At 40.2% G+C, this 26,577-nt stretch overlaps 1 protein-coding gene across 10 annotated transcripts in view; it reads right to left on the bottom strand.

The window, feature by feature from the left end:
• hspg2 (heparan sulfate proteoglycan 2) overlaps positions 1-26,577 on the bottom strand; it is a 120,796-nt gene that overhangs the window by 2,836 nt on the left and 91,383 nt on the right. For 2 of the 10 annotated variants that reach the window (XM_042003593.1, XM_042003598.1), the window contains 38 exons: positions 22,983-23,042; positions 20,033-20,155; positions 19,729-19,881; positions 19,311-19,471; positions 18,993-19,070; positions 17,204-17,339; positions 16,952-17,106; positions 14,564-14,717; positions 13,995-14,138; positions 12,773-12,907; positions 12,468-12,649; positions 12,166-12,361; positions 11,802-11,981; positions 11,442-11,702; positions 11,181-11,343; positions 10,883-10,980; positions 9,594-9,860; positions 9,361-9,473; positions 7,906-8,053; positions 7,699-7,815; positions 7,478-7,495; positions 6,585-6,669; positions 6,349-6,493; positions 6,151-6,253; positions 5,946-6,055; positions 5,753-5,861; positions 5,566-5,664; positions 5,237-5,458; positions 4,894-5,138; positions 4,623-4,794; positions 4,320-4,442; positions 3,897-3,950; positions 2,544-2,619; positions 1,583-1,661; positions 1,193-1,240; positions 790-860; positions 598-681; positions 133-236 (listed from right to left, as the gene is read on the bottom strand). In XM_042003593.1, the coding sequence (XP_041859527.1) occupies positions 133-236; positions 598-681; positions 790-860; positions 1,193-1,240; positions 1,583-1,661; positions 2,544-2,619; positions 3,897-3,950; positions 4,320-4,442; positions 4,623-4,794; positions 4,894-5,138; positions 5,237-5,458; positions 5,566-5,664; positions 5,753-5,861; positions 5,946-6,055; positions 6,151-6,253; positions 6,349-6,493; positions 6,585-6,669; positions 7,478-7,495; positions 7,699-7,815; positions 7,906-8,053; positions 9,361-9,473; positions 9,594-9,860; positions 10,883-10,980; positions 11,181-11,343; positions 11,442-11,702; positions 11,802-11,981; positions 12,166-12,361; positions 12,468-12,649; positions 12,773-12,907; positions 13,995-14,138; positions 14,564-14,717; positions 16,952-17,106; positions 17,204-17,339; positions 18,993-19,070; positions 19,311-19,471; positions 19,729-19,881; positions 20,033-20,155; positions 22,983-23,042 (4,971 nt within the window). The remainder of the gene's footprint in view (positions 1-132; positions 237-597; positions 682-789; positions 861-1,192; positions 1,241-1,582; positions 1,662-2,543; positions 2,620-3,896; positions 3,951-4,319; positions 4,443-4,622; positions 4,795-4,893; positions 5,139-5,236; positions 5,459-5,565; positions 5,665-5,752; positions 5,862-5,945; positions 6,056-6,150; positions 6,254-6,348; positions 6,494-6,584; positions 6,670-7,477; positions 7,496-7,698; positions 7,816-7,905; positions 8,054-9,360; positions 9,474-9,593; positions 9,861-10,882; positions 10,981-11,180; positions 11,344-11,441; positions 11,703-11,801; positions 11,982-12,165; positions 12,362-12,467; positions 12,650-12,772; positions 12,908-13,994; positions 14,139-14,563; positions 14,718-16,951; positions 17,107-17,203; positions 17,340-18,992; positions 19,071-19,310; positions 19,472-19,728; positions 19,882-20,032; positions 20,156-22,982; positions 23,043-26,577) is intronic. The other 8 variants (XM_042003596.1, XM_042003599.1, XM_042003601.1 and 5 more) reach the window with 8 other exon arrangements.

Below are 26,577 nucleotides of genomic sequence, written 5' to 3'. Positions count from 1 at the left end.
TGCAGGGACAACGATAACTTCTAACTGGCAAGGTAATACATCTTTAAACAGTATATTTCTAATGGTGTTTTCAGTTACGTTTTAAATAGATTTGAACTTTATACTACATTTAGTCACTTTCAGGATGCTCACCGAGGTATAAACGGCCTTTGGTGTTGACCATGAGGCTTTTGCCTTTAGACTGTCCATGTAGCATTTCTCCTCCATCAATCTGGATATATCCATTTTTTCCAGTTCTGCCATAAAAAGAGAAACGCAACCCAGCTCAACCCCAGAACTAAACACACTGACAAATATAAGCAGGTAGTAAATAATTTACATTACAGTCCAACGACAGCTTTTTCAAATACTTTGATATACCTGTCCACATGAATATATGACATGATTCTAGTCTGCATTTCATTCAGAGGATGTCTTGATTTGGTGCATCTGGTGCACAAAAGTTAATAAAGAGTTAACAGAATTGAGCCATTGTTAATGTTTTTATTAGTTTCTGTCTGCATTGAAAGGTGAAAAAGTTGAGGACTAATTGGAAATTGTGATATTTTGCTTTCACACATACATTAAAGGACCTAAGGATCTAACATTTCATCATACCTGACTGCTGTTATCTTATGCCATCTTCCATCATTGATAGACCTTCGGGATAAGATTTTTGCCTCCCCGCTGCCCAGCTGGTAACTGTGTATTTATTCAAATTACCAGCATTACTACAGCATAATATGAACTGAAAATAATTTTGAGCAGCATAAATGTGAGAAAAGCAAAAGTATAACAGGGCTAAATCACCTGAAAACTAGGTGTCCATTCCGAAGGCCAAGGCTGATGAAGTCTTGGCCTTTGCCATTTTCTCCAGGTTCCTGAAAATGAGTTTATTAGGTCAAAAGAAAAATAAGCTTTGTGTGTCAGTGCTATCAATACTGGCCACTAACAAACGGGCCTGTTGTAATTTTCCACATCAAGTACTGTAATGAGCAAACATGAAGCAATACAATGAAATCACTCCTAACAATATTACATGTGATATAAAATCTTTCATGCTAAACGAGCACGTATGCACACTTTACATAAAGAACCAATATATTTAATCACACATCCCATGTTTCATTAAATACATACACTTTTAAACTGACTTTTTATTTAGTACATCAGCAAAAGAAAAGAAAAAGGTGTCTTGTGTTTGAGTGGATACCTTTTTACTAGCATGCACCTTTCGCAAATTGTGTGCACCATGGGTCTCCTGAAGGAAATGGAGGGTGAGTTAGAGAAGCACATGCATGCATTTAGTGGTGTCAGATAGAGCTGTCGCTCGCAAGCCAACATGCCCAACAATGCCACAGCCTCAGCAGCACAAGAATGAATTAGAAAGACTGACGATGAATGCAACTCATTACAAAGAAATGATACAAGAAAAAATGCAGTTTTGTGTCAGTGTTGCATTATTGTTGACATATAGGATGCAAACATCAATGGGGTAATGATGATGATTTACAGTGATGGGTGTAGTTAGGGTGGGGATTTAGAAAGTGGAAGGGAATGTAAGTTGTCAGAGATGATACAGGCCAACAGTATAGGGTCTTACCACTCCCTGCCACAGGATCAGGCCTTCAGAGGAACTGGTGTTGATTTCCATTTCAATCGTCTCTGGTGAATCATGGGCACTGAAACAGAATAATTTCCCCCCATGTCAATCAGAAGAGCTCATAATACGTTTACTGTAGCATAAAACTATGTTTATCACAGGATCTTGAATAAAGAGCAACAGGACTGTGTTTCCTGGCTGTGAAACCATCCATGCCTTGGATATTAGAACACATCATGGATATTTACACTGGGCCTTTTTCAAGTCAGAAAAGAAATCTCTGACAAACAACATAAACAGAAAGGAAAAGCAGAACAGGCACAAAGATATTCCGTATAGGTGGAAGTGCTTTTCTCCAAACACAACGTCCCAATGCACTCCAAATACAGCAACACCCTCAGACACAAACTGGGTCACTCGCTGAACAAAACACCAAAACAGAGGTTAATGTGTAGCTCTGTGCAGTGAGAAGTGCAGCTAGAGGAAAAAACTAATAGACTCTTTATAATCACTGAACACAGGACAGCCAGCTCAAGACTGAGCTATCCACCTATATCTCAATGAGGGACTCTTCTTTATTAATCAATTATTAATTAATTTATATTTTGGAGGGTTTGAGAGGAGTTTAAAAGAGCAATTTTTGTTAAAAAAGAAAGATAAAACTGAGTTTTCAAAGCAGCTCTGACTCGCTTCTCAGCCACTCACAGCTTTGATCTCCAGATGAAAATGTGTGGTCACAGATGACAGCGACCTTAACAAACCACAGAGTGGTTGCATAAGTCAGTGACACAAAAATGTGTCTTTACAACAGCTTGTAAGCCTAAAACTCCCCACCTGCTAGTTTCAGATGAGAGCTGAGACATCTTCAATAACCGAGAAAAGAAGTCCGGTTGCCTTTGATTCAGGCTCTTAGGATTACCAGGATGACTGAGAATCTATGTCAACCTATAACAAATCTTACCTTCTTGGGAATACAGATTTAGGAAGGGCAATGAATCCATTATTGCGGAACTGAGCTGCATACTGATAGGGTGAATCTGCAAAAACAGAAACAGAAAAACAAAAATCAGTGCAAGGTTAATGTGAAAGCTCATGGTCCCTGTTACAGTGCCCTCTGGTGGTGAAAGCATAGAAGATCCACTGTTATCACAAGTCATTTAGATAAAGAAATTAAAGACAAATACTGGCATATTGTTGCTGATATCACTTACAAAGCTTTTATCTGTTACTGTTGCATTAAAGTGAGATTGTGCAACCTTTAAACTTCCTACCTTCCTAAATTTATAAGCACAACAATCAATGTGGAGAGGATCATCTTCGTTAGTTAATTAGTCTTACAGGATTAGCTTATCATGAAATTTACTACAGTTGCCCTAAGTACAAACAATAACTTGGGATGTTCCAAAACCTCACTGAGACGTTTTTACTTGTTTCTTGTCTTTAACTGGTCACCCATCTTTTGGTAATACCAGATTTAATTTGTATGAGGTGACATATAGTATATTTTTCTCTCAAAAGTCACAAAGTCTCACAATAAAAACATTTCTGTAATGAAATATAAAAGTCCCAAATCAGTGCCTATAACCAATATGCAAATGCTTCAGTACAAAACTCCACGATGCACATGAGCAAGTAACTTATTACAGCATCACTGACCTCTCAGTCCCTCAGAGATCAGACTTAAACTGACCCATAACCACGTTCCCATGCATGTACACGCCACACCGAGTACAGAATATGCCTGGAATACGTCTCATCTGAACAACCATTGCACCATTGTTTTCTTTCAGGTGGTGAAGTTGTTAGTAAAAGTGTCTGGATGAAGCCAACAGAATTGTCTGACATTGTTTCAATGAAACACAAAGTGTTTGTTTTTATGTGTAAGACAGGCAGTTTTTAAGTGTAAGGAAACAAGATTGTGTTTTGTGAGTAGCCATTTTACAGACACCGACAAGGCAGGAAGAAAGAAAAAATTAAAAAGGGGGGGAAATTCCACATTTCTCCCATTTCCTGCATGAAAACAGCATTGTGAGTACAAAAGCAGGCCGTATTAGTCTGTTTACCTCCCGGCTGCAGTCTACCCCCCCCTGCCACCTTTTGGTTTGGATGCAGAATTCCCCTCTCCTTTCCGGAGGAGGTAACCGCCTCAGGTGCCAGTTGAAAACAGATGCATGGTTTATATTTATGCGTACGTATGTGTTAGGCAATAGACAGTTGAGGTTGAGCTTGGACGAGACGTGGGGGCCCCTCAGACTCAGCGGGGGCCCTGTTAGTCACGGTCGTGTCAGGCAGACTTAATATTGAGATACTGTACCATTTGCCTCGCTAGCTTCTGAATTCCACGGGGCCTCGGGGTTGAGCACCTGGCCTGTGTGTGCAGGATACAGCCATGAGAGTGCAGGAGAAAGACACGTGTAATCATTTAGGGTTATCCCTCCCAACATGCCATAAAATGCGGGAAGTGACCTGTAAGCTGTCTGAAATTAGATGGGCTTCATTTTGTCGAAAATCAGAGTCATATGGGGTGTGTGTTTGGCTCAGTGTTTCTGCTTTGATCATGTCTATCTTTGTTCAAAGCATTTCGATTTATGGACTCGGTAACGTGTGTAAGGAAAAGATGTGTTTTGCTTTTAAAGAACTGGCTGCAACTGAAAACACATTAGTAGAAGTTAACAGAACATACCAACACATATGGCCTTGCACTCTGCTGTTTCTGGCTAGTTTTGTTCATACTTACCTTCCTCACAGTTGAGACCTGTGTGCCCAGGTGTACACACACACTGGCCTTTGACACAGCTGCCACCATTTTGGCACTGATAGTTGGCCTGGCACACGTCTTTGACCACCTCACAGCGCTCACCTGTGGAAGTCAAGGGAATTTATCTTCATTATGATGCATCACAAGCTGTATTTTTATTGCAACATGAAGCTAATCATCAGTAGGTTTTGGTATGAAGGTAAGCTGGAACAAGTACAGGCCTTAAAAAGAGGAAAACTGGCAGATCTGCTACTTGCTCTGTCATTTCTTTTGATTACTAACCTTCAAATCCATCCTTACAGAGGCACTGGTACTCATATTCAGCACTAGACATGCAGTCGCCCCCGTTCAGACAGGGCCGGCGGTCACAGGGGCTGCTGTCCACACATTTGCTAATGGATTTGCTCTCCGTGAAGCTGTAGGACAAATCCACCTTCTTGTTGTTGATGGAAACCTACACAGGAGGTGCAGGCAAGTTTAACCTTCCAGACTGTGCAAAATATTCAACTACCTCATTTTTTTTTCCTTCTTCTTCTCTTGAGGGAGATCTCACCTCTCCGATACAGCCCTCAAACATGTCACTGACATTAGCAGGCTTTGGCAGGATGTTTATATTAGGAACTCCTCCCAAGTACATAAGGGTGTGGATATTGAGGCCCTGGGCTTTTCCTGGAGATGTCCTCCTCTCCACGGGGCCTTGGTCCACCCTGAGGTGGCCAGCTTTCTTGTTTCGCTCGGCCACAACTCTGTGCCACTGGCCCAGAGAGACTGGCTCGGGACTGAGAAGGATTGCCTGTCCTGAGAGTCAAGAAAGATACAAAAAAAGGAACTATTAACACAAAAGGTTCAGTAAGGGAGATGTTTTCTCATGTACAAATATGAAAAGTTTACTTTACCAGTGCCCAGTTCATATCTGAACTCCACGTGTCCCTCCTTCATGGAAATTGACACAAAGTCCTCCACCTTCATTTTTTTGCCTCCACAGAAGAACATTAGGCCATTTCTCTCCAGAGGCTTAAACTCCAGTTCCACACGAAGATCATCGTGGATGTTGGTCAGGGGAGGATAAGCTATGTATGACTCCTCACCATCAAACAGTGGCGTTGCCACCAGTTCCCCTGGTGAGAATCAGTCAACTCATTTTACCAATAATATTTGAAAAGTAGCTGAAATATTACCATATTTTATTCTTTTTATGAAACATAAGAGCAACATCTTGTCTTACCGTCCATGCATTTATTTCCAAATTTGCCAAGATGGCAGCGGCAGTCATAGCCCAGGCCACTGGGGCGGTTGATGCAAGTAGCGTCTGGTCCGCAGGCCTCTGAAGGGGTTAAAGTTGCAAAAGGTTAAAAATAGAGAGAATACTTCCTGTTAGCTTAGGCGTGCTTGAGTGGTTAGTTGACATGTACCTGGGTGGCAATGCAGAGACGAGTGGTGCTGGCAGTTACTGCCTGTAAATCCTCTGAGGCAGCTGCACTTATACAAGCTAGCCTCTGAATCCTCACACCTCCCTCCATTCTGAATCAGGACATAAGATAAAGTTACAGAACATGATGGAGTAAAACACGCTAAAAGAAAATACTGTGGACAGATTAAACCAACCTGGCATGGGTGATCTTTGCAGGTGGGGCAGTTTGTGACACCAGTAGAGCTGCGGTCCAGGTCTTTAAAGATGACTTCTTCTCTCTGGATGACCAGCTGACGGATACAACCTGTGTAAAATTCAGTAAGGACAATTCATATCTCACAAAAATGTTCTTTTAGAGCTCTATATTTCTGTCAAGGTGGAAATAGTGTCCAGTCTCACCCACAAAACCAGTCTTAATGCCAGCAGTTTTAGCGAGGACTGTGTAGTTGGGGTATCCACCCACATAAAGCTCCTCATTCAAGTCAAGGCCTTGGAACTTGCCCTGTTTGACAGAGAAAATGTCATCTTAACTGTCCTAAATGAAGAAAATGCACATGCTTTATTATTTAAATTAGCTTTGGACTGACAGGACAGTACCTGTGAGCTGCCAGTGATGGGCTCCCCTCTGTCTACAATGATATGCCCCTGGGTGAGGTTGCGATACAGCTCGACTGTGTGGAACTCTCCCAGTTTAATGGGGTTAGGATCACGTATGGTGGCCATGCCGGAGCCCACGTCAAACCTGAGATAACACAGATTTCTCAACTCATACAGCTCTCATCATGTTATATTTATTTAAGTCACTCAAAGCAGGAGAACTTCAGAGTCCTGACCTAAACTCCAAGCGGCCGCCTACTAGTCCCAGAGAGATAAAATCAGCTCCTGTTGTCCTCTTCTGTCCATTGAAGAGGATCATGCCTATACCAGCCAAACAAAGTAATCAGTACCAGCACATAGCTGATTTTAAATGTATACAGTATGATAATATCCATCTTAATAAGTCAGTAAATGTTTGCTTTTCCCTTGTATGTGGTGGGAGAGTTATCATCTGATTACCTCGTGAGAGTTTTAGATTTGATTCGAGTGACTTGTTAGGATGGACATTGTTTTCAAATCCATTCACGCATGAACTCTTAAAAAAGCCAGATGATAAAGCAGCATGCCACGATGCCGCAGATTTAAAAGCCAACCAAAGCCATGTTATGGTCTGCCATCCAGTCACTGGGCTGCGAAATGCAACCAGTCACAGCGTACTGCTAATCTCAGTTTTGTCTTTCTTCACATGCTGGAAATATACATGCGTCATATACATGAGCAGCACATGCTCATCGGGACATGTCACAGGCAAGTTGTCAGAAACAAACTGGGAATAGGAAAATATTTCTCCTGTAGTAATTATTTTGCTTGTGATGCCCCCACACATAGTGAAACACATGTGCAAAAGCTAATAGAAAAGTTGTACTTAAAAAACTTTGATTTGACTTGACGTGCATGATGTCCTGAGGCCTTATGGGTAACCTATCATTGATTCTAATCAAGAGAAAATTAAAGTAGATATATCTCTTTTGTTAAATTTAGCTTTGTGATCATGACTGAAAACATTGGCCATGCATCATCTTGCATCTCTTTCACAGCCCATAAATCAGCTCTGAGCATGATGGGGGGAAAATCTGATGCAGCCAGAAAGCAGAACTGCCAACATCAGCCTCATCCACCTGAGACTCACCAGCGTAGATTATGAGACCTTCCCACCACATGGGTGAGGCGTGGGAAAGAAGGAAGGAACAGAAGATTAAGTGAAAGTACATATCGGAAATATTAAAAACATATGACACAAATGGTACAGAAAGCAAAAAAAAACATTACATGAAGGACAAACAGGAAGGAAAAACATAAATGAACATAAACGATTCACTGTGAAGCAAATTTAAGGATGCACACTCTTACCGTCAACGTTATCAGGCCTGAAGTTGATCTTCAAGCTGAAAGCTTTGTAGGCATTTTTGATGGTGGGCAGGGTGAGGTACGATAATGGTTCCTGGGCAAAGTATGGCATCACTCTCTCTGCAAAAAGCACGGCATGTTTAGATACTGGCAGTTCAGTGTAAACCTTTAACACCCTTTCTTGTTGTACCCAGCACTTTTAAAACTAACCGTGGACTTCGAGTTTAGTGAAGGCTTCCACTTTGCCGTGTTTGTTAGAGGCGGTGCAGATATATGTGCCAGAATCCTCATGGGAGATCCGTGGAACTGTAAACAGGTTGGCCTCTTGGAAACACTTAGGAGCATACTCTCCTTCCATCTTAAAAAAGAAACAGATGTAAAAATTGCAGTATGTTGGTGACAAACAGAAAGAAAAACAGTTTTTAGGCTACGGAAGGCTCCTTCTTTGCATTTGGGAAACAAATAATGGTATAGTCCTAGCAAATGGGCATATGTTGCAGCAACAGTGCAACCATTACAGGATAGAAGACTTTATGGTGCAACAAATCTAATAAAAACAAAACAAAGAAAAAAATTAAATGCATACTCAACCAACTCTAATCTATTTTTGACATGAATGAAGGACTAAACCGTCCTTTCATGACATTTCACAGCTTGGTATCCTAGAAACACAGCTGCTAAGGCTGTGTGGAGCTCTGGATGGAGAGATGGAACACCGTTCTTACAAAACAGTGCTGTCTGTCTGACATGTTTGTGCCAGAATTCCACCGACTGGTAACTACACTGGTATAACCATCAAACAGCTGAAGAAAAGTGTAAACACTTATTTTTAAAGGCTACTAAACATGCTATTATGTAATAATAGCATGTTTAGTAGCCTTAAAATACTTCAAAATTCAAATAGATAAAATAAGAAGATATTCTTAAAACATGTTTAAAATACTTTATATTGTAAAATGTAAAAAAAAAAAATCGGATTAATTCAAATATTTTAAAAGAATTTTTAAAATAAAATAAAATATCTTACTCTATTTGAAACATAAATAAATTTATTGTACTTTAAAAATAAAATAAAATAAAATATTTAAAAAATATTTTCAACATAAATTAGACTAATGTCTTACTTACTTTATTTTATTCTACTGGAATAAGTGCAAAATAAAATAATATAAAATAAAATTAAGAGTCCCCACTTCAACAAGCATTATTACACCACTAAATAAAGATAACTACTTAAATCAGGGGTGTCAAAAGTTGGCCCTTAAGGGCCACTGTCCTGCAGGTTTTGGAGGTTTCCTGCTGCAGCACACTAGACTCAGATTGATGGGTCAACATTTGGGCAGACATTGACAACAAGTTGTTGAAGAGAGCGGTTAAATTCCAGTAAGGTGTGTTGGATCATGGAGACATCTGAAACTTGCAGGATTGCGGCCCATGAGGACCGGAGCTTGACACCCTGACTTTCCATATATTCATGGTGACTTTTTTCTGACGGGACAGTAGACCCAAACGCAAAATACCCCGCAAACCAGGGCTTTTGGTTTTTCTTTAATTTGTTCCCTTGTCATATATTTATGTTTACACTCTTAAAGCAAAATAAGATGCAATGAAGTTTTAAGAAATAGCTCCTAAACAAACACTATATCTGAAAAAAATCATGGTTACCTTTGACCATTTAATTTCAGGCATAGGATATCCTGAGGCCACACAGGACAAGACTGCATCAGACCCAATCGTCACCTCCGTTTGTGCAGGCAGTGCAGCAATTTGAGGAAGAGCTGAGCAGAAACACAAACAATTCAAAATATGAGTAAAAGAGCACCTAAACTTTGAGCCAAATAATCAACACGCTTACCAGTGCATGTATAATTACAAAGCATATCCCTCTCTAGACTTACACTGGATGTTGAGGACCACTTGAGACTGAACCGAACCCACGTCGTTGGTGGCCGTGCAGCGGTACTGGCCGGCATCGGTCTCCGTCACCTGATCGATCCTCAGCATGCCGCCTTTCACCATGATGTGGGCCGGCAGAGAGCCGCCAACTTTACTCCACTGGACTGTGGGCTCAGGGTCACCAACAGCCTGGCACTCAAACTCCACAGAGTTCCCAGTCATCACAGTCTGCACCGAGGTACGTACGTTAATCATTACCTTTGGCAGGGCTACAGAAAAGACAAGTAAGGAGGGGAAGAAGAATTAGTTAATGAATAATGAATAAAACACTTTACATAAGCTTTCCAATATATAGACAGACAGATAGATAGATAGATAGATAGATAGATAGATAGATAGATAGATAGATAGATAGATAGATAGATAGATAGATAGATAGATAGATAGATAGATAGATAGATAGATAGATAGATAGATAGATAGATAGATAGATAGATAGATAGATAGATAGAAAAAGTAAAAAAAAAAAACTAACAAAGATACTTTTTAAATGACAAAAAGTGGTCAAAACATCATATTTCATTAGCTGTCACACACTCTGACATTTAGCTACCAAACATGATCCCTCAGCCTTCAAGATGTGATGTAATTAACTGGTTTTCTTTGCAAATAAGAGGAAGATGATCCAACTGTAGATCCAAAAGAAGAAAAACTAACACTGATTCTACTTTGAATAGAAAAAGAATCTAGAAACAAAATTAAAAAAAAAAGTAATTTACCTAAGAAGTTCCAAATTAACAGAAAACTACATATTATACATCCATTTGAATCATTGTATACATACATTAATATTTAGAAAAGATAAATAATTGCATTTATTAGCACTTAGGACTAAGGGGCTATTAGATCCAACAGAAATGGCTACAACGTTCTGGTCCCTGATTGTTGTGCTGCAAGCAGTTACATATAAATTCAATCTACCATCACAATGCATTGCATGACACAAAACATTCATTCAGTCATCCACTGTGCATGTAAAAGTTTGTCTTCAATGCTAGAAACTAAGCAGTTTTATTGTATAAAACCAACAACACTGCCTTTCGAATCCACTATAAGCTTTAGAAAAAACAAATAAGTCAACTGAGTCTAAAAGTAATATTTTAAACAGATTTTTGTGTGGAAACTGCTTCCATTTATGCCTCTAATCTGACTTCCAAAAGTTCTGTCAGAAGGCCGTGATGGCTGTTTTTTTTTTTAAAACTGTTTCCTCCATGTAGCAGCTGTAACAGACCTTGGATGGTCAGCCTGGCAGTGTCCTGTGCTTGACCATACACACTGCTTGCTCTGCAGATGTAAACACCTTCATTGCTCCGCTCCAGGTTCTCAATCCTACAGAGAAAAGCAACATTTCACATATATCAACAAGCTAATAACTCTTCAATTCACACTCCATGTGATACAATTATACACCTGCAGGTGAAAATAATGTGCAAATTCTGCTAAATATATTTTATATGCTTTGAATTCACTTCATTAAACTGCCCTGAATAAAACAGAATAAATTCAATTTTTGTCTTGCTTGTTGTCACCTGAGCACTCCATCCTTGATGTGGTGGTTTGGTGGCAGGGCTCCTCCTTCCTTGAGCCACTCAATCTTTGTTTCTACACCACCTGCAGCAGAACAGGTGAACTCGACAGCGCTGCCCTGGGCTTTCACCTCAACCTGAGGGGCAACACGCACTGCCAACGGGGCTACAGAAGGGGGCCACAGAGATACTTTTTATTGGAGAAAACTGATTTGTGGGAGGAATATTTCACAACAGTCAGCTGAAGATGTGCAAAAAACTTACATCTGACAGTGACTTTAGCTACCACCTCACTGTTGCCCACTTTGTTGCTGGCCACACACTTGTAGTTCCCAGCATCCTCAGCGGTAGCCAGATTGATCTGGAGATCTCCTCCATTTACCTCAGCTCTTGGAGAGAGGTTTCCGTCAAGTTTAGACCAGGTGTAGGTCAGAGGGGGGGTGCCATGGGCCAGGCACTGCAACCTGACCACCTCGCCAACCCGCACAGCCACATCATCAGGTACAGAAGTGGCATAAGGAGGAGCTAGAGGAAGAGGGGAAAAAAGCAAGGTAAACATGTTCTCTTAACAAATGTGAAAGGTACATTTTTAAAATACCGGAGAAGTTTGATGACAGAACTCACTCTCCACATCCAGCGTGATGGTGACTTCCGTGGTGCCCATATTGTTTGTGGCACTGCAGATGTACTCCCCAGAGTCCTGCCTGCCGACGCCGGGCAGCACCAGGTTGTTGTTGATCACCTTGTGTCTCCAAGGCAGAGGGGAGCGCAGCTTGGACCAGCTAATCGTTGGAGAGGGGAATCCTATAAAGAGATAGATTGGGGAACCCTAGATAAACTGTTTACTCAGCTAAAATGTTATTTTTCTTGACACATTTCCTTTACAATGACACGTTTTCATTTTTTCTTTGAGTTATGTCGCTTGACACAAAAAGGGAGAGGAAAAGAAACAACTAAAAAACCAGTCTAAACGTCATGCAGGTTTTACCATGGGCCTCACAGCGCAGTGTGACAGTCTGGCCCTCTACCACAACCATCAGTGGCTCAGGAACAGAGGCCCGTGGAGGTGTAGGTACTTGGGGTCCTCCCTCAACTTTGACCTCTATTCTGGTTTCAGTCGTGCCCTCAATGTTGCGTGCTGTGCACACATATGTGCCACTGTCTTCCGGACGTGCAACAAGAATCTAAAAAAAAAACACACAAAACAAAGCAATAAAATCCAAATTTCAGTCCTGCAACTGAAAAACCTGCAACATAGAAGCTTCTAAATTAACGTGTTAAATGCTGCACCTGCATGACGGCGTTGGAGTCCATGGGCACCGGACTGCTCAGAATCACCTTACGGTTGTTATCCAGCCTGTGCCATGAGACTGACGGGCGAGGCTCTCCTGAAGCTTGGCATTCCAGGTTAACGGGTTCCCCGACTCTGACCCGCACAGGACCAACAGGGGTGACTCTGGCCACAGGAGACTCTGAAGGTCCAGATAACAAAATAATATCTTGGCTGATATCTGATCAGCCACTGGAGGGAACCCTTCTATTAGAAGTTTGAATGTGTGTTGGCTGAAATTCATACTGACATGGATGAAGCTTACCTTTAACAATCAAAGACACTATGCTGTGTGTGATTCCGAACAGGTTGCTCGCCACACAGCGGTAGGCACCATGGTTCATAGGGCGAACATTGGTGATGGTAATTACAGTACCATCAGGGCCAACCTTGGCATTATCTGTAGGAAAGAGAGGGCAAATGATACGTTATGATGCAGGAGACAGCTGGAAACAGGAAGGATAATACAGCTTAACCTGGGAAAACTGTGGTCTGAAAAGGAACATTTGAAGGTTCATAAGGTTCATGTTATGTTAAAACAGGTTTTGGTTTCTCTAGGCCTCTAAGACAGTGGTTCCCAATCTTTTTTTTCTCAAAGACCCCCTTCATACAGCTACCCAAGAACTCCAGACCACCCACCACACACTGAAAGCAAACATGACTTTATGCTTTCTTTAGCTAGCTTCTTGTCATAAATGATGCATTCTGGCTAAGCTAACATTAAATCAAGTATCAACATATAACCTTACTTTTTGTAAAAAAAAAAAAAAACAAATCATCTGCACTGTGACAATTTTCAGACATGTTTCATTAACAAATTACTTATCTCATTGTAAATATGTGCATATGTAAATTTGTGAGCTGCTGGAATGTATAAAGTATCTACAGTATCTATCTGCTAAAATGGTGAAGGAAAAATCACGATTACCAGGATATACAAGGACTACTCCACCAACATAGCTGCACCAGCTTTCTGACCTCACTAAACTAAACAATGCACCGACAAAAACGTATAGGATGTACCCAGTGTGACCTACCAAGTAACATTTTCATTTTTTGACTAAAGTCATATGTTTTAAAATATGGTTGTATTGCAGATTTTTATGTACAGAAGCCCATGGCCTCTTTTTTTGAGAAATAAATGGGGGAACCACATTGCTGGTTCCCTGAAACTAAGGGTTCTCATTCATTCATTGATGTGCTTTCACTGAAGACATTCATTTCTTTCCACAAATGTGGGTGTAAATCTCAGAGGAAAATTGCATCATGTAACGACATCTCATACGACATTAAATCATTCATTGTTCCATCCAAACTTGTAGTCGTGTAAATTACCAGAAGACAGAGATTTGAGAAAAACTCTCAGTTGGCAGTGGAATGAGTTTCATGCTTTCAGAAATAACTATGTGTAACTGATGACAACATGAAATTCATTTTATCTTTTGAGCAGGTTTGTCCCTCTGGAGCCGTGTGTGTTAGGCTGTTACCTGGCAGCGGCTGGTTGTTGGCTAGTTTCCACTCCAGTCTGACCGGCTGGGCTCCTCGGTACACACTGCATCGGAAGCTGGCCGACTCCCCCACTCGAACTGCAGCGCTGTGGGGCTCAATGCCGATGATTGGGCTCTGTGGGCCTGCAGCAGCAGAAACCAGCAATTTGGACTGGGGTTCACTTTTAAATAGAACAATCTTCTTTCATTTAGGTGATGTGCATTTTTCCCAGTAACAGATGCCGTTTTAGTGTGGCCATTGGCTGCAGTGGCAGCCATTAAAAAAGCAACTCCAGCAAAGAATGAATGAGGATGAGATCATGGGACAGTAGCGAGCAAAATCATTTGATCTGAGGTCACCCTGGAAAGTTCACTCATGAGGAGAAGAAGTGTGAGAATGTGAGCAACACCCTACGATGTAATGCCCTGCCTCTGACTCACGTACACAGTCATAGTTGAGTTTAATGCAGCTGTCTCCAAGTACAGAAGAGTACCGTGAGATCAAACACTTGGAAAAGATCAAATAAAGACATCACCTGTATGAAGCCTCAAGTGTCAGACATAGTTACCTATGGAGGTTGAAGTGACAGACACAGAGACGGAGGCCTGATGGACATGAGAGCCCGAGTTCCCAGGGTCGCCATGATTACTCTGTACTCGACAGATGTACTCTCCCGAGTCATCTGGAGTAGCCGACAAGATGCGCAGCCGACTGCCCAGAACCTACAAGAAGGAATGAGTCCACGCACAAGAAGATTCATCATTTTAATTACATGCAGAAGAAATCTATGGAAACACCTGACTGACCAGAGTTAATTCATCATGACTGAAATACTTGGTTAAGATTTGGTGACAAAGCAGAAACTGGCAGCTTGATATTGAGCAAGCAATCCTTATGAATATGCACAAATTGAGAGGTTTGTGTCGAAAACAGCCACAACAAAGGAAGGGCTGCACACTGTCGAGCTCCAGAATATCTTTTTTTTTTTTTTTTTGCATCTTGTTGACCAAAATATTCTCTTCAATAAAACTCAGAGCCTAACAGTGTGCAAACATTTTAGTTTTGTCACATGATACTGTGTATGTCGGGCTTTGAAGACAGAGTTGTCAGAGTGCACACGTGGCCAATATGAAAAAATGTCCCACACCGGCGCAATGAATTTCTTTTACCATTTACCAAGTGAAGCAATAGCACCAGGAAGCCAAAAGGGAGGATGACAAGCCAGTCCCAAATCCCTCAATCTGATTAAGCATCTGTGGAACAACGAGTCTGAGCTGAGGCAGTTTCACCTCATGACTTACAGCAGTTAAAAGCATGTAGTTAATATCTTGTTGAAACATACCACAAGGCCCTTTACACATCATTTTCTCTGCAGGATGGAGCTGTTTTAGCTGCATGCAAAATACCAGAAGCATGTTAATCGAGCTACTGATTGTGAAAGTCTAATATTACCAATATTACAGAGAAAATAAGTCCATTGTGAAATACAACATTTAAATTTAGGTAAAACTGAAAAATTCTTCAACACTTAAAGGTTGACTCTAAAACCACAGAGAGGAACTGTGTGGAATGAACCGTAAGATGAATCCAGATCCAAGACTGCACTAAAAACAGGCTGTAATGTCAGTGTTTAGATTCCAGTTTAGCATTTGTTGTCAAACATGTTGTGTTGCTGGATTCCTGGATGGCAGCATGAACAGTGCCTTCAGAGATGTGCATTTTATCTACGCCATGTGAACTGGTACATCTCAATGCTCTTACAGATGCTAGACTTTAAATTTCTAAATTAACCACGGTTCACCAAAGTCTTGTACAAGTGGAGTCTCAAAGACCAATAAATATAAGTAATAAAATCCTGACAAGTAATAAAAGTAATAACATTTTAAACTGGGTCCTGTAATGAACATGAAGCCAATGTAGAGAGGCCAGCACCCGAGTGATGCGGTCATGCTACTTCTTTCCTGTCAGAAGGCAGCCTAGGTGACACTAAATGTATCGGGCCAGTGGCAAACTTTGCACTGATAAGAAGCTTAAACGATCCCTTCAATTAAGTCTGGAGGATCCATCACTTTTAAAAAAAATCTCCAGTTTTGACTGGTCTCAGTCCACCTTAAAGGAGTCAGGCAAAAATAAAGCAGCTATGTTTCTGGATCTTCCTAATATGTTTTTTTTCCCTTTAGGTGAATTAAGTTTAGCTTGAATTTTTAGATGGAGAGTTAATTTTTATTTAATTTTTTTTAATATAAGTAGTTTTAAAGCTGCACATCTAAATTTTGGAAGATTTTCTGACTAAGGTGCAGCCTAACAACAGCTGATTTGACATCTGTCTTGAATCCAGTCTCTTCTCCGCGATCTCTCCAGCCTGTAAAAGTCCGATGTTGACTCTTGCCTTATCTCTTACTCTGTCCCTTTCTCTCTTTGTTTTCCTCGCTCCCTCTTGTGTTTCAAGGATGAATCAGAAATGGTGAACATTCACAACGCCCAGTGTGTTAACATCCAGTTGCTGGAGTGTGATGAGAGCAAAATGCTCCAAAAATGTTGAGAAATGTCCTGGAAAATAAGTTTTGAACTGTGGTTTCTCAGGCTTGGGTGTAATGATGGCTCCGGGAATGTACATAATAGAAGTCACTGCACCATTAAAACAAGCCAGAAACACATATGTTCAAGGTCAGAAAGTTATATAGTGTTTCTTTTAGTATACCTGAACCAAAGGAGTGAATTTCCTCATCAAATTGTATATGAATTTTTTATACACTGCTGTGTCACATCCTAAAGTTTCCAGTTATTTATTACAGATTTTTTTCATTTTTTAACAGGTAATTATAATCAATAGATCAGTGATGAAATCCTGCAATTTAAGTTTTCATTTTACTTTAATCAACACTATTTTTCTAAATGTCCCAAAATGGTGAAGAGTTGAAAATAGGGTTGTACATTGAAGGCGTTGTGTGATTACCTGGTGGTTGGAAGAGAGGCGTCCACTGGCTCTTGTCCAAGTGACTCTTGGTGGAGGATCTCCATGAGCAAAACAGTTGAGATCCAGGCTCTCGCCCTCCTGGACATCAGCTAGCGAAGGCTGGATGCTGATGAGTGCAGCGCTTTGATCGGCTGCTAAAGAAAAAGCACAAATGCATTTTTTCAGTTTAAACCAAAAACTGCAACCTTAGATCCAAACAACTACAACATAGGAACACAGAAACCATCTCACTTTTGAGCACATTGACTTTAATGGGAGCGCTGCTCGAGCCGATGCTGTTGCTGCCAATGCACATGTAAGTGCCGGAGTCGGACATCTTGATGTTAGGGATCAGCAGGGTACCGATGTCGGTGCGGTCCATCCGGGCCTGGAAAGGGACAAATGAAGAAGTTGCAGAATCAGTAACTCTTCACAGTTGCAAACATATTTCGTCTGCCATGATAGACAGCAGTACTCATTCCATCTGCACCGTAGCAACAGATATTGATCTGATTCTTAATATAAAACACAACACTTACCCACCTCATGGTCCTGCACAAAATACAGAATTGCTGACATGGTGACATAACTAGCTGCTAGCAACACAAAAGCACTACAAGTGAGACCTTTAGGACAAGACAAGAGTGGTTATTGTGACATTTTGTTCTTTTGTTTGTGATTTCAGTGACACTGTCCATCAAAGAGTGCATTCAGATGGACCTGCAGTTCTACAATGAGTGGTGGGGTTATAATTAATTCATTTGCAATGATCAGTGATGATTAAATTTGCTATATCATTATGTTTATTCTTACAGAATAAATGACTGATGACTATCTAAAAGATGAAGGAATTAGGAAAGTTGTAGGACAGTTTGAGACAAACTGATTGGAAGCAGAAGTAACATGGTGAGTGTTTCAGAACAGGATGAAACCAAAAGTCACAATCTGAGGATGATGTGGTGAGGTGGTGAAAGTAGATCCTCTTTCTGGTTTAAGGTTTTATGTATCAGGACATCTGATCTTGAAATAAGGTTAATACAACTTTAGATTAACAAAGGATGTATTATCTTTTTTTTTTTTTCTTTTTTTACACGATTATCTCTCAAAGACGTTATGAACCCAAATCAGTTTCATCAGATCTCAACTCAACAACTTGACCTGTTCATACACTAAAAGCAAATGGAAGACAGAAGTCCAGCAAGGCTGAAAATGAGCTTGCATTAAGTTTGGAAACACCTCAGAGGGAAGGGGAATCGAGAGGGGAGGGTCCAGGGAGGGATTACTGTATCGGAGGGAGGGGGGCTGCATTGGGACATCCATGGACAAAGCTGCTTAGCTGCAGCCTATTCAACCGTGAGGGATGCTAAACCGAGCAGTTGCTGAGGCGGGCCCAGCTTCAATGTGTGTCTGAACCCATTGACGGGTTTTCAAAGCAAGCCGTTTGCTAGAGCATACAGAATTTCTGCGTGGTCGCACGGCAGAGCCCAGCTCCCCCTGGGAAAGGCTGACACAACGCTGTGGTTCTCTGAGGCAGAACTAAACAGGCCCTGAAGCCCCCGCAGACCCGAGGAGGGCCGCGCAGAAGCCAGACTAACACAACCCCTGCTTTACCTCCCCCTTTGGGATGAGGGTGGGGGGGCAGCGTGTTGAGCCTAGCACAGAGCAAAACACTCTATGAAATACCTACAGTACCCGCTGTATACTTAGTGCTGTTAATACACTCAGTGGAATGATGGGGTTCATGATGGGAGCCGAGAACCCAAACATGTCGAGGATGGTATGATGTGGACAGTACAAAACGAGACAAGATGGGACATCTTTATTCATATAACGCAACATAGAAATAAGTACTGCATGCAGGAGGTCAACCAGACCCAGAATTTGGTTCTGAATGGACTGACTGAGCAGCTGTGATGTTATCACAATTTACAGGTGTAAATCAAGGACATGTTTGATCATGCACTTAGTGGACGTTGAAGACGAGGACAATGGATGTGAAGTATGAGACAGGACAGATAAGACAGCAGACAGATGGACAGACCTGCAGCTCCTCAATACGTCTCTGTAACACATCGAGACTGTTGCTTTTAAACTGATGGAAACCGTGAGAGGGAATGGCCTGAGCAAATGGCAGAACAGGGCAGGATAAAAGAAAAAAAAGGGGGAGGAGATAAACAGAAGGGAGGGAAAAATAAGGGTAAATGGTCAAAAACGTTAAAACAGTCTGATGAAATAACCATCGGCACTGGACACACCCTGAGGTATAAGTAAAGATACAGCACAGGAGAACATTATTACACATAGTTTTTCAATGATCCATGCTGAGTTCATCATTTAGGGACAGCATTAGATCTCTCACCTGTGGAGGGATTTGTCCTCCGTTTTTCAGCCAGGTGAGCTTTGGAGTGGGTGAGCCTGACGCTCTGCAGTACAACCTCAAGGTCTCGCCTTCATGGACCTCAACATTTTGGGGACTGACTTGGACTTGGGGTTGGGTGCCTAGGCCACTTGGGTTGGATTCTAACCAAAGAAAGGCGCCAAGATCATTCACAGTCACAATAAAGTCAGGGTTAACAGCTTTAAGAAAATATTTTACAACCTCCATTCCCAAATTAAGACAGTAACGCAGTCTATGACATCAACAGACCTGTATAGCTCTCTTTAAAATATACTAAGTTGATTTAAGCCATAAAACCCTAAAATCAAATAATTTATTCAATATTTTGTGTGTGAAGACAGATTTATGACTTTCAACATGCACTCTCACAAATACGTACTTTGGACAAAAATTGAAGCCCTCGCTGTGTGCTCGCCATGAGTGTTCAAGGCCTTGCAGGTGTAGTCTCCCTCGTCGGCCGAGTCCACCGCTGTTAACGTCAGAAGACCACCTCGTATGACAGCCCTGGGACTCATTCTGTTCCCTGGACCTCCTGTAGCAATCCCATAAAGTTATTATTAGTTTCAAATGCAGGTATGGATCACTTTTTCGCTGAATTCTCTTAGATTTAGAAAAGAGTTTGTCTCTGTCTGAATCCCCAGAAGGTCTGCACCAAATGCTATAAAGCAAAATCACTTCCTTACCGATCCATTCGATGGCTGGGGTTGGGTTTCCAGTCGCAGTGCAGCGAAACTCTGCTCGCTGGCCCTGCTGGACGTTCAGGACTGAGGGAGTGATGGTGGCCACAGGCTGGGCCCCCTCTGCAGCTGCACAGGGAGACACAACAGTCAAACAAAGCTCTAATGTGGGGCTTTAACATGGGGAAATAAAGCGTGATAAGGTAGGGTGGTTTCACTGCAGAGGTGAAGCAGAGTATGAAACCTAGACTAGACTAGGAGTCTTTAATCACTGTTTTGGCCATTGTGTCAGCTTGAAATTAGCTGTGGGCATCAAAGAGCACTGAGCATACTGAGAGTGAGTGATTGCCTCTGCCTCTGCCCCCTCCTTTAAACTTGGCAGCCGAAATCCTCGGTGCAGACAAAACAGATGAGATGTGGCAGGCAGTCCTTGGCATGGCCTCAGGGCGTGTTGCTGTCTGAGCCAGTTTGGCTTGCTGCTTAGACTACGCATTCAGTCCAATATGATCCCAGGGTGGCAGAGCAGAAGAAAGACATCTTTCAGAGCAGAGCTATCCAAGAAAGTTGAAAACCTCTGAGACTGTTGTGCCCTGGGTTGTGCTTTCATTCTTTGACCTTAATGACACCAACTCTCCAGGGTGGAGGGAGGATTCATCATGGGACACTGAGCAAATGTGACACTAAGCACTTACATCTAAGAATGACTTTGATGCTGAGTTTAGAGGCATTTCCTTATTACTTTGTGTCCATGGCTGAATGAGTGTACTAGGAAATAGATCCTTGCTTAAGAATTATTAAGGATGATTAATATAATTTTATTAATGCTGCTATTACTATCATCCTTTGCACAGATAGCATATTTGCAAGTCCATATTATTCATCTATAGGTGAACTCTAACAAACCACAACCATTCTAAAATTTAACAAGTTAACATACTAACAACTGCTAATTAGATTTGAACACAAAGTATAGCTGAAAATAATGGAATAATTTCAAGTTGACCAATTTTTCTTACACAAATTAAAATGCTGGATCGTTTAAAAGTGTGTTTTAAAGTGGACATTAACATCTAAGAATGACATTTATGCTGAGTGTAGTATTTATGAGATGCTGTGTGTGAGTTTCACACTTTAGTTTGGATCCATGATTGAATGTAAGCTATTTCCTAGCACACAGGTACTGATGTATCTGTTTTAACAGAATTATTCATTGTTTTACCGCAATAGGTATCAATCCAAGATATATATATTTTTTTAGTTTTTTATCTGTTCATCTATTGAGGTATTAAACACATTTTTGACTTGACGCAAACACAAGAAAAGTTCATATAATTTTATTTATGCTGCTGGAACTTTGAGCCATACACTAAAATGAGGTTAAATGCTAACAATGCTAACAAACGGCTAACATTCTAAAGTTTGCCAAGTTAGCATGCTAAAACCTGCTAACCGAATTAGCATTCAAGACAATAAATACCTGAAGATTAAAGAATATTAAGTTTACTAACTTTTGTAACTTTTAAATAACTTTGATGCTGAGTTTAGAAATTTTTCCCTTTTAATTTAGATCCATGGTTGAATAAGCGTAATCAGAAATAGATCCCAAAATATTGATGCAACTTATTTAATATTTGCCCGAATTATTCACTTTAATACTACAACAGATATTAATCCAAGAAAGCTTTTTGCTGTCCATGTTTTGAGGTATATAAAACATTTTTGACTTGACACAAATACAAAGACAGTTAATATAATTTTATTTATTAAGATTAAATTTTAACAATGCTAACAAACAGCTAATATTTTAAAGTTTGGCAAATTAGCATGATAACACTTCCTAATTAGCATTTAACAGTGTAGCTGCAGATGATAGAATAACTTTAAGTTAAACAACTTTTGGATTAAAAAAAAAAAATCTAATTATTGAACTGAGTTAAATTGTGATCTAATGACCTGTAATTTGGACTGTGAGGTAAGTAAATGTGCAGACCAAATTTTGCACTAATGCATTCAGGGGATGTTGAGAAATTTCACTCATGGGTGTGTGAGAGAGTCATCTTCTGAGAAGCTTTAGTATTGGTTTATTTTGAGATAATAAATAATAGAGTTGAGATCATTGATTTCTTTTTCCTGGTTTTAATACAACCATTTTTCTGAGAGAGGTTCTGGACCTAAAAAGCTAAATTAGACACCAGTCTTATACACACAGTATAATATAATGTTGTGATTTATGATGTAATGAGGTTGTAATGGGATGTATTAAGCACAGTTATGATGTTTGAAGCCCAGAGGACAGTGGTTTTCCAGTACAGCATGTTTTTACTGGAAAGAGAGTGCAGTGCAGAGAAAGAGGACAAAGTTGAAGCAGCATGTCCCATTCCGGATTGTGGAGTTTTCCTTACAAAAATTTCAAATATCCATTTGCATGGACATTTCTCCTGCACCACACCACAATTAAATTACTTCTGCTGAGTAACTGAACTGTTGGCTGTTTATGGTAGCAGGTCTGAGAGGAATAACAGCCTATTTTACAGTAAGGCCTCCTTTTATGGTGTAGAAGTTGCAGATCTTGACAAAGATGGAAAGTAGACTCGTCTTTCATGAGAAGGTGCAATAAGAATAAACATGCACTTTTTCCTGGCGAAATGGACCCCAATGAACCCAAAGGATCAGGTAGGAACCAGAAATGCTCATGTACACTTAGAGGATTTGACGCCAATCGAAGACAAAAATCCATCTTAACATCTTCACTTTTTTTTTTCTTTTGAATGACACACAAAGACACCAGGCTTTTGTATGCACAGTAGCCTTCAGAGTTGTTGCTTGGTTGATGGTACATGAGCATTAGCAGGCCAATAGTGTATCCAGGCTGAGGAAGATGAGTGCATGCATGACAAGAGAGGGCGCGGCGGGTCCGACTAGGGAGCCCAGCAGAGAGGAAACCATGCAGACTTACGCTTTCTGTGTCCTTCAAACATTTCATAGGCTGTGTAAAACATCTGAGTCTGTGAGGCCTCTGGAGATGGAGGAAGGAGAGAGGCAGGGATGGAGGGGGACAGGTAAACTGACAGGTCAGATCTCCAAAGTAACAGCAGTTTACTGCACCGCCCATCTCCCCCAGAGACACTTACAGTGGATCCTTCTCTGCACGCTGTCTTTTTGTCCAGTACAGACCATGCAACATGCTAAAAAAATCCTGAAGCTTAATTCATCTGGCACCACTTTGTCTTCATTTTTCTACTTCTATAGAAATTACTCAATTACATTGGTGCCATTGAATTCATCCTTTCATGCATTCAGTTTGTACTTACCTTAGAGAGATATGCCTTGAGAAAAAAAGTATTAAATTGTGTTGGTTTTAAACACAAATAAAAAAAAAAGTGTTAAAAAAAGATTAATTCATTTAGGCTTTTATATAATTTCAGACAGTATGAATCTAATTTAATTGAATTGAGTATAATTTTTAAGTCATCTGAAGGCACTTATAATCCAATTAAACCACATTTGTTACCTGATCAACATTAGTCTAGATGATAACAGTTGTGTTCATATAAGCCAATTCATAAAAAAATTGTTCAATAGCTAAGGAAACCAACAGATTGCATCAGCTCTTCTCTACAATTTAATCTTCCATTCTTAGCATGCAGAAAGCGGCAGGCAACAGTAGAGAGGAAAAACTCCCTTTTAACAGGAAGGAAAACCTCCAATAGAACCAGACTCAGTAAGCAGAGGCTGTTTGCTTCAACCAAGATAGTTCATGTTTTGTTTTTGTATTTTTCTTGGTAAATACGAACATCATCAAACAACATTGCATCAGTAACTGACTTTTATCAATAGCTGCTATAACTACTTGTCAAGCTTCACAAGATAGAAGTACATGGACAAATGCCTCTGAAAACAAAAGCATTGTGTGTTAACCTTGTCTAGAGGTCAAGTCCTCTGGGTTCAGAAGCATCCAAGATCAGACAGAAGACTGTGAGAAAAATCAATATTCAGCATCTTTTTCTGCTCTGGACTCAAGATAAAAAAGACTTTCCAGACTCCTTTCAGTGATAAGTAAAAAAAAACAGGCTCTGTGGTGGTTTGGGGCCATATCTGCACCTTTGGAAAAGCTCATTTACACTTTCGTTATAGCAGCTTAGTGGAGAGAAATGCATGCAATTTTAGCTGGCACATGTTTTTGAGGGACATCCATTGCATGTGTCAATAATACAAAGCAAGACCACGTTCTGCACACATTACGAAGGCATGGCTGAGAAAGAAGAGTAAGAGCTGAACTACCCACCTGCAGCTCTCACAGACACAGAAAACAAATCATTTTTAAATGAAAAAATGTGACAGTTCTGCTGCACACCTTAATACTGGGATCCTCAGTCCTGTCGTAGGCTGGTGTCCTGCAGGTTTCCTTGCTGCAACACGCCTGACTCAAACCAACGGGTAATCAGCAGACAAATCTGAGTATGAATCAGGTGTGTTGCAGCAGGGAAACTTCTAAATCCTGCAGGATACCAACCCGCGAAGACCAGGATGGAGAATCCTGCCTTAAAACACATTTGCAGGAATAATAAAAACAAACACCTGAAACATCAGTTGATTTCCAAAACTTTAGTCAGTGTTGTGAGGAGTAATGGCAGCATGATGATGCAGTTGTAAAGGCTTTTGCTCCAAATTATGATTGTTTTATAATTGAATTTGTTGGATGTATGGATGTATATTAAATAAAATCAAAAGTTGAAATATCTTGGGTTCATTCTGTCTGAAATTAACTAAAAGCCATTTTTTGCACATTTCACATCATTCCAACTTTTTATTTGTGGCTGTAGGTTATTTTATACCCGGGATGCACCAAAACCAGCATCGAATATTGGTTCAATACCATGTCCGGGTACTCGTACTGAGTACTCATAAAAGTATTCCAGTACCCCAGAACCTAATACCAATGTGAAAAACTAGACCTGTCAAACTGAACATGTTAGTGAATAATCTGTAGGATTAATGCATAAAGAACAAAGTTATTACTCAAGCCATATTAAATTAGGCCTTATCTCTATCCTCCTTAATTATGAAGATTCTGACAGTTTTCAAGCCTTACATGTATAGAATGGTCTCAAGATGACCCATTTAATAAATCACTTAATGAACCACTAAGTCGTCAGTGAGATTCTGGTCCACACTCTTTACCAGTAAACTGTAATGGGATTTATTAGTACTCATATCATTGTTGGAAAGTACTCAAATGTAAGTACTTGTACTTGGTTTGAAAAAACGTGGTATCGGTGCATCCCTATTTTAAACTAATTTCAAACCCATTGCTAACTAAGCACGGCTGTAAAATATGCTTTAAACATTTGTAACAGACAAAAAATAACACTTCAAACTGTTTTGAACTCACAGGGATGCAGAAACAAACACATATGCTGATTGCAAGAACTGCACAACAACACAAGGAAAGATGGAGGCACTGTATGCGGAGCAGCTTCGCGTCAGACATGCAGGTTAGTAGCGGTAAGCTGTTTTAAACATTTCTTTTATCTCAGCTGTTAAAAAGCAGATATACAGCTTGTGGTTATCTTGAACCGATCAGCTAATTAAGCTCCACCCAGTAATTAGCAAATCACTTTGGACTATTGATATTTTAATCAGATTTTCTTTCTTTTGTCCTTTTTTTTTTCTTTCCACAAAATATTTTCACAGTTCAGATAAATACATTACAAGGTGACAGGTACATTGCATCAGTTTAGTGTTGTTTAAACAGATATACGCATGTATAAAAAATGCATTTGCAATTAAAACAGCATTTGAATCAATATAAATGAAAAAAATAAAATGTGGTGAGGGTAAATGAAAAAAAAACTATTTTAAATGTGACCCGTGATTTCTCTTACTGATATATAGTAGTAAAAAAAAGCACTTAATGTAAACATACATCATGCAACGTAACTGCATTCACACGGCCAGTTCGTTCAAACTCAAAACAAAAAAATTAAACCATTTAATTTCAGTCCATTAAAGAACATAAAAAATATAATAAAACTGTAGCCAATTATCAACAAAATTCTGATGTTTTCCTTTCTTTCAGCATTTCAAGTCAGATCACAAACATTTACCATTTGTTGAAAAAATATACATTTAAAAACAAACTGAGCTCATTTTTTCTGACACAGGAATGAAGGAATAATATTACAGCAGGATTTTAACTACGTTTAACCACAGGTTTAACCAACTGCATGGGTAATAGCACCATTTCATTCATTAACACTCATCATCAGGATGATGAGGAAGGTAACAACAAGTGGTAATTTCTAGAAGGAATACTGTATAGTAGCAGAGCAACTCAAATAAAATAAAAAAAAAGTGTTTTTCTTCCTTTTCCCACATTGATGCAGATATGCTGAAGTCCTCTTTGAATGTCAGTCACAGTGTCACGTAGCAACCCACCTTCCTCATCATCGTACCCCACAGCTCAGGCAGGAGGAGCCCAGGAGCCCAAAGTTTAAGGCCTACACCACAATCCAGCACCCTGCTAGCACCACTAGCGCTGAGATCCATCA

This window comes from Melanotaenia boesemani, chromosome 13, assembly GCF_017639745.1.
Source record: "Melanotaenia boesemani isolate fMelBoe1 chromosome 13, fMelBoe1.pri, whole genome shotgun sequence".
Taxonomy (NCBI): Eukaryota; Metazoa; Chordata; class Actinopteri; order Atheriniformes; family Melanotaeniidae; genus Melanotaenia; species Melanotaenia boesemani.
The sequence above is the reverse complement of the archived record's forward strand: the minus strand, read 5'-3'. Positions and strand labels throughout refer to the sequence as shown.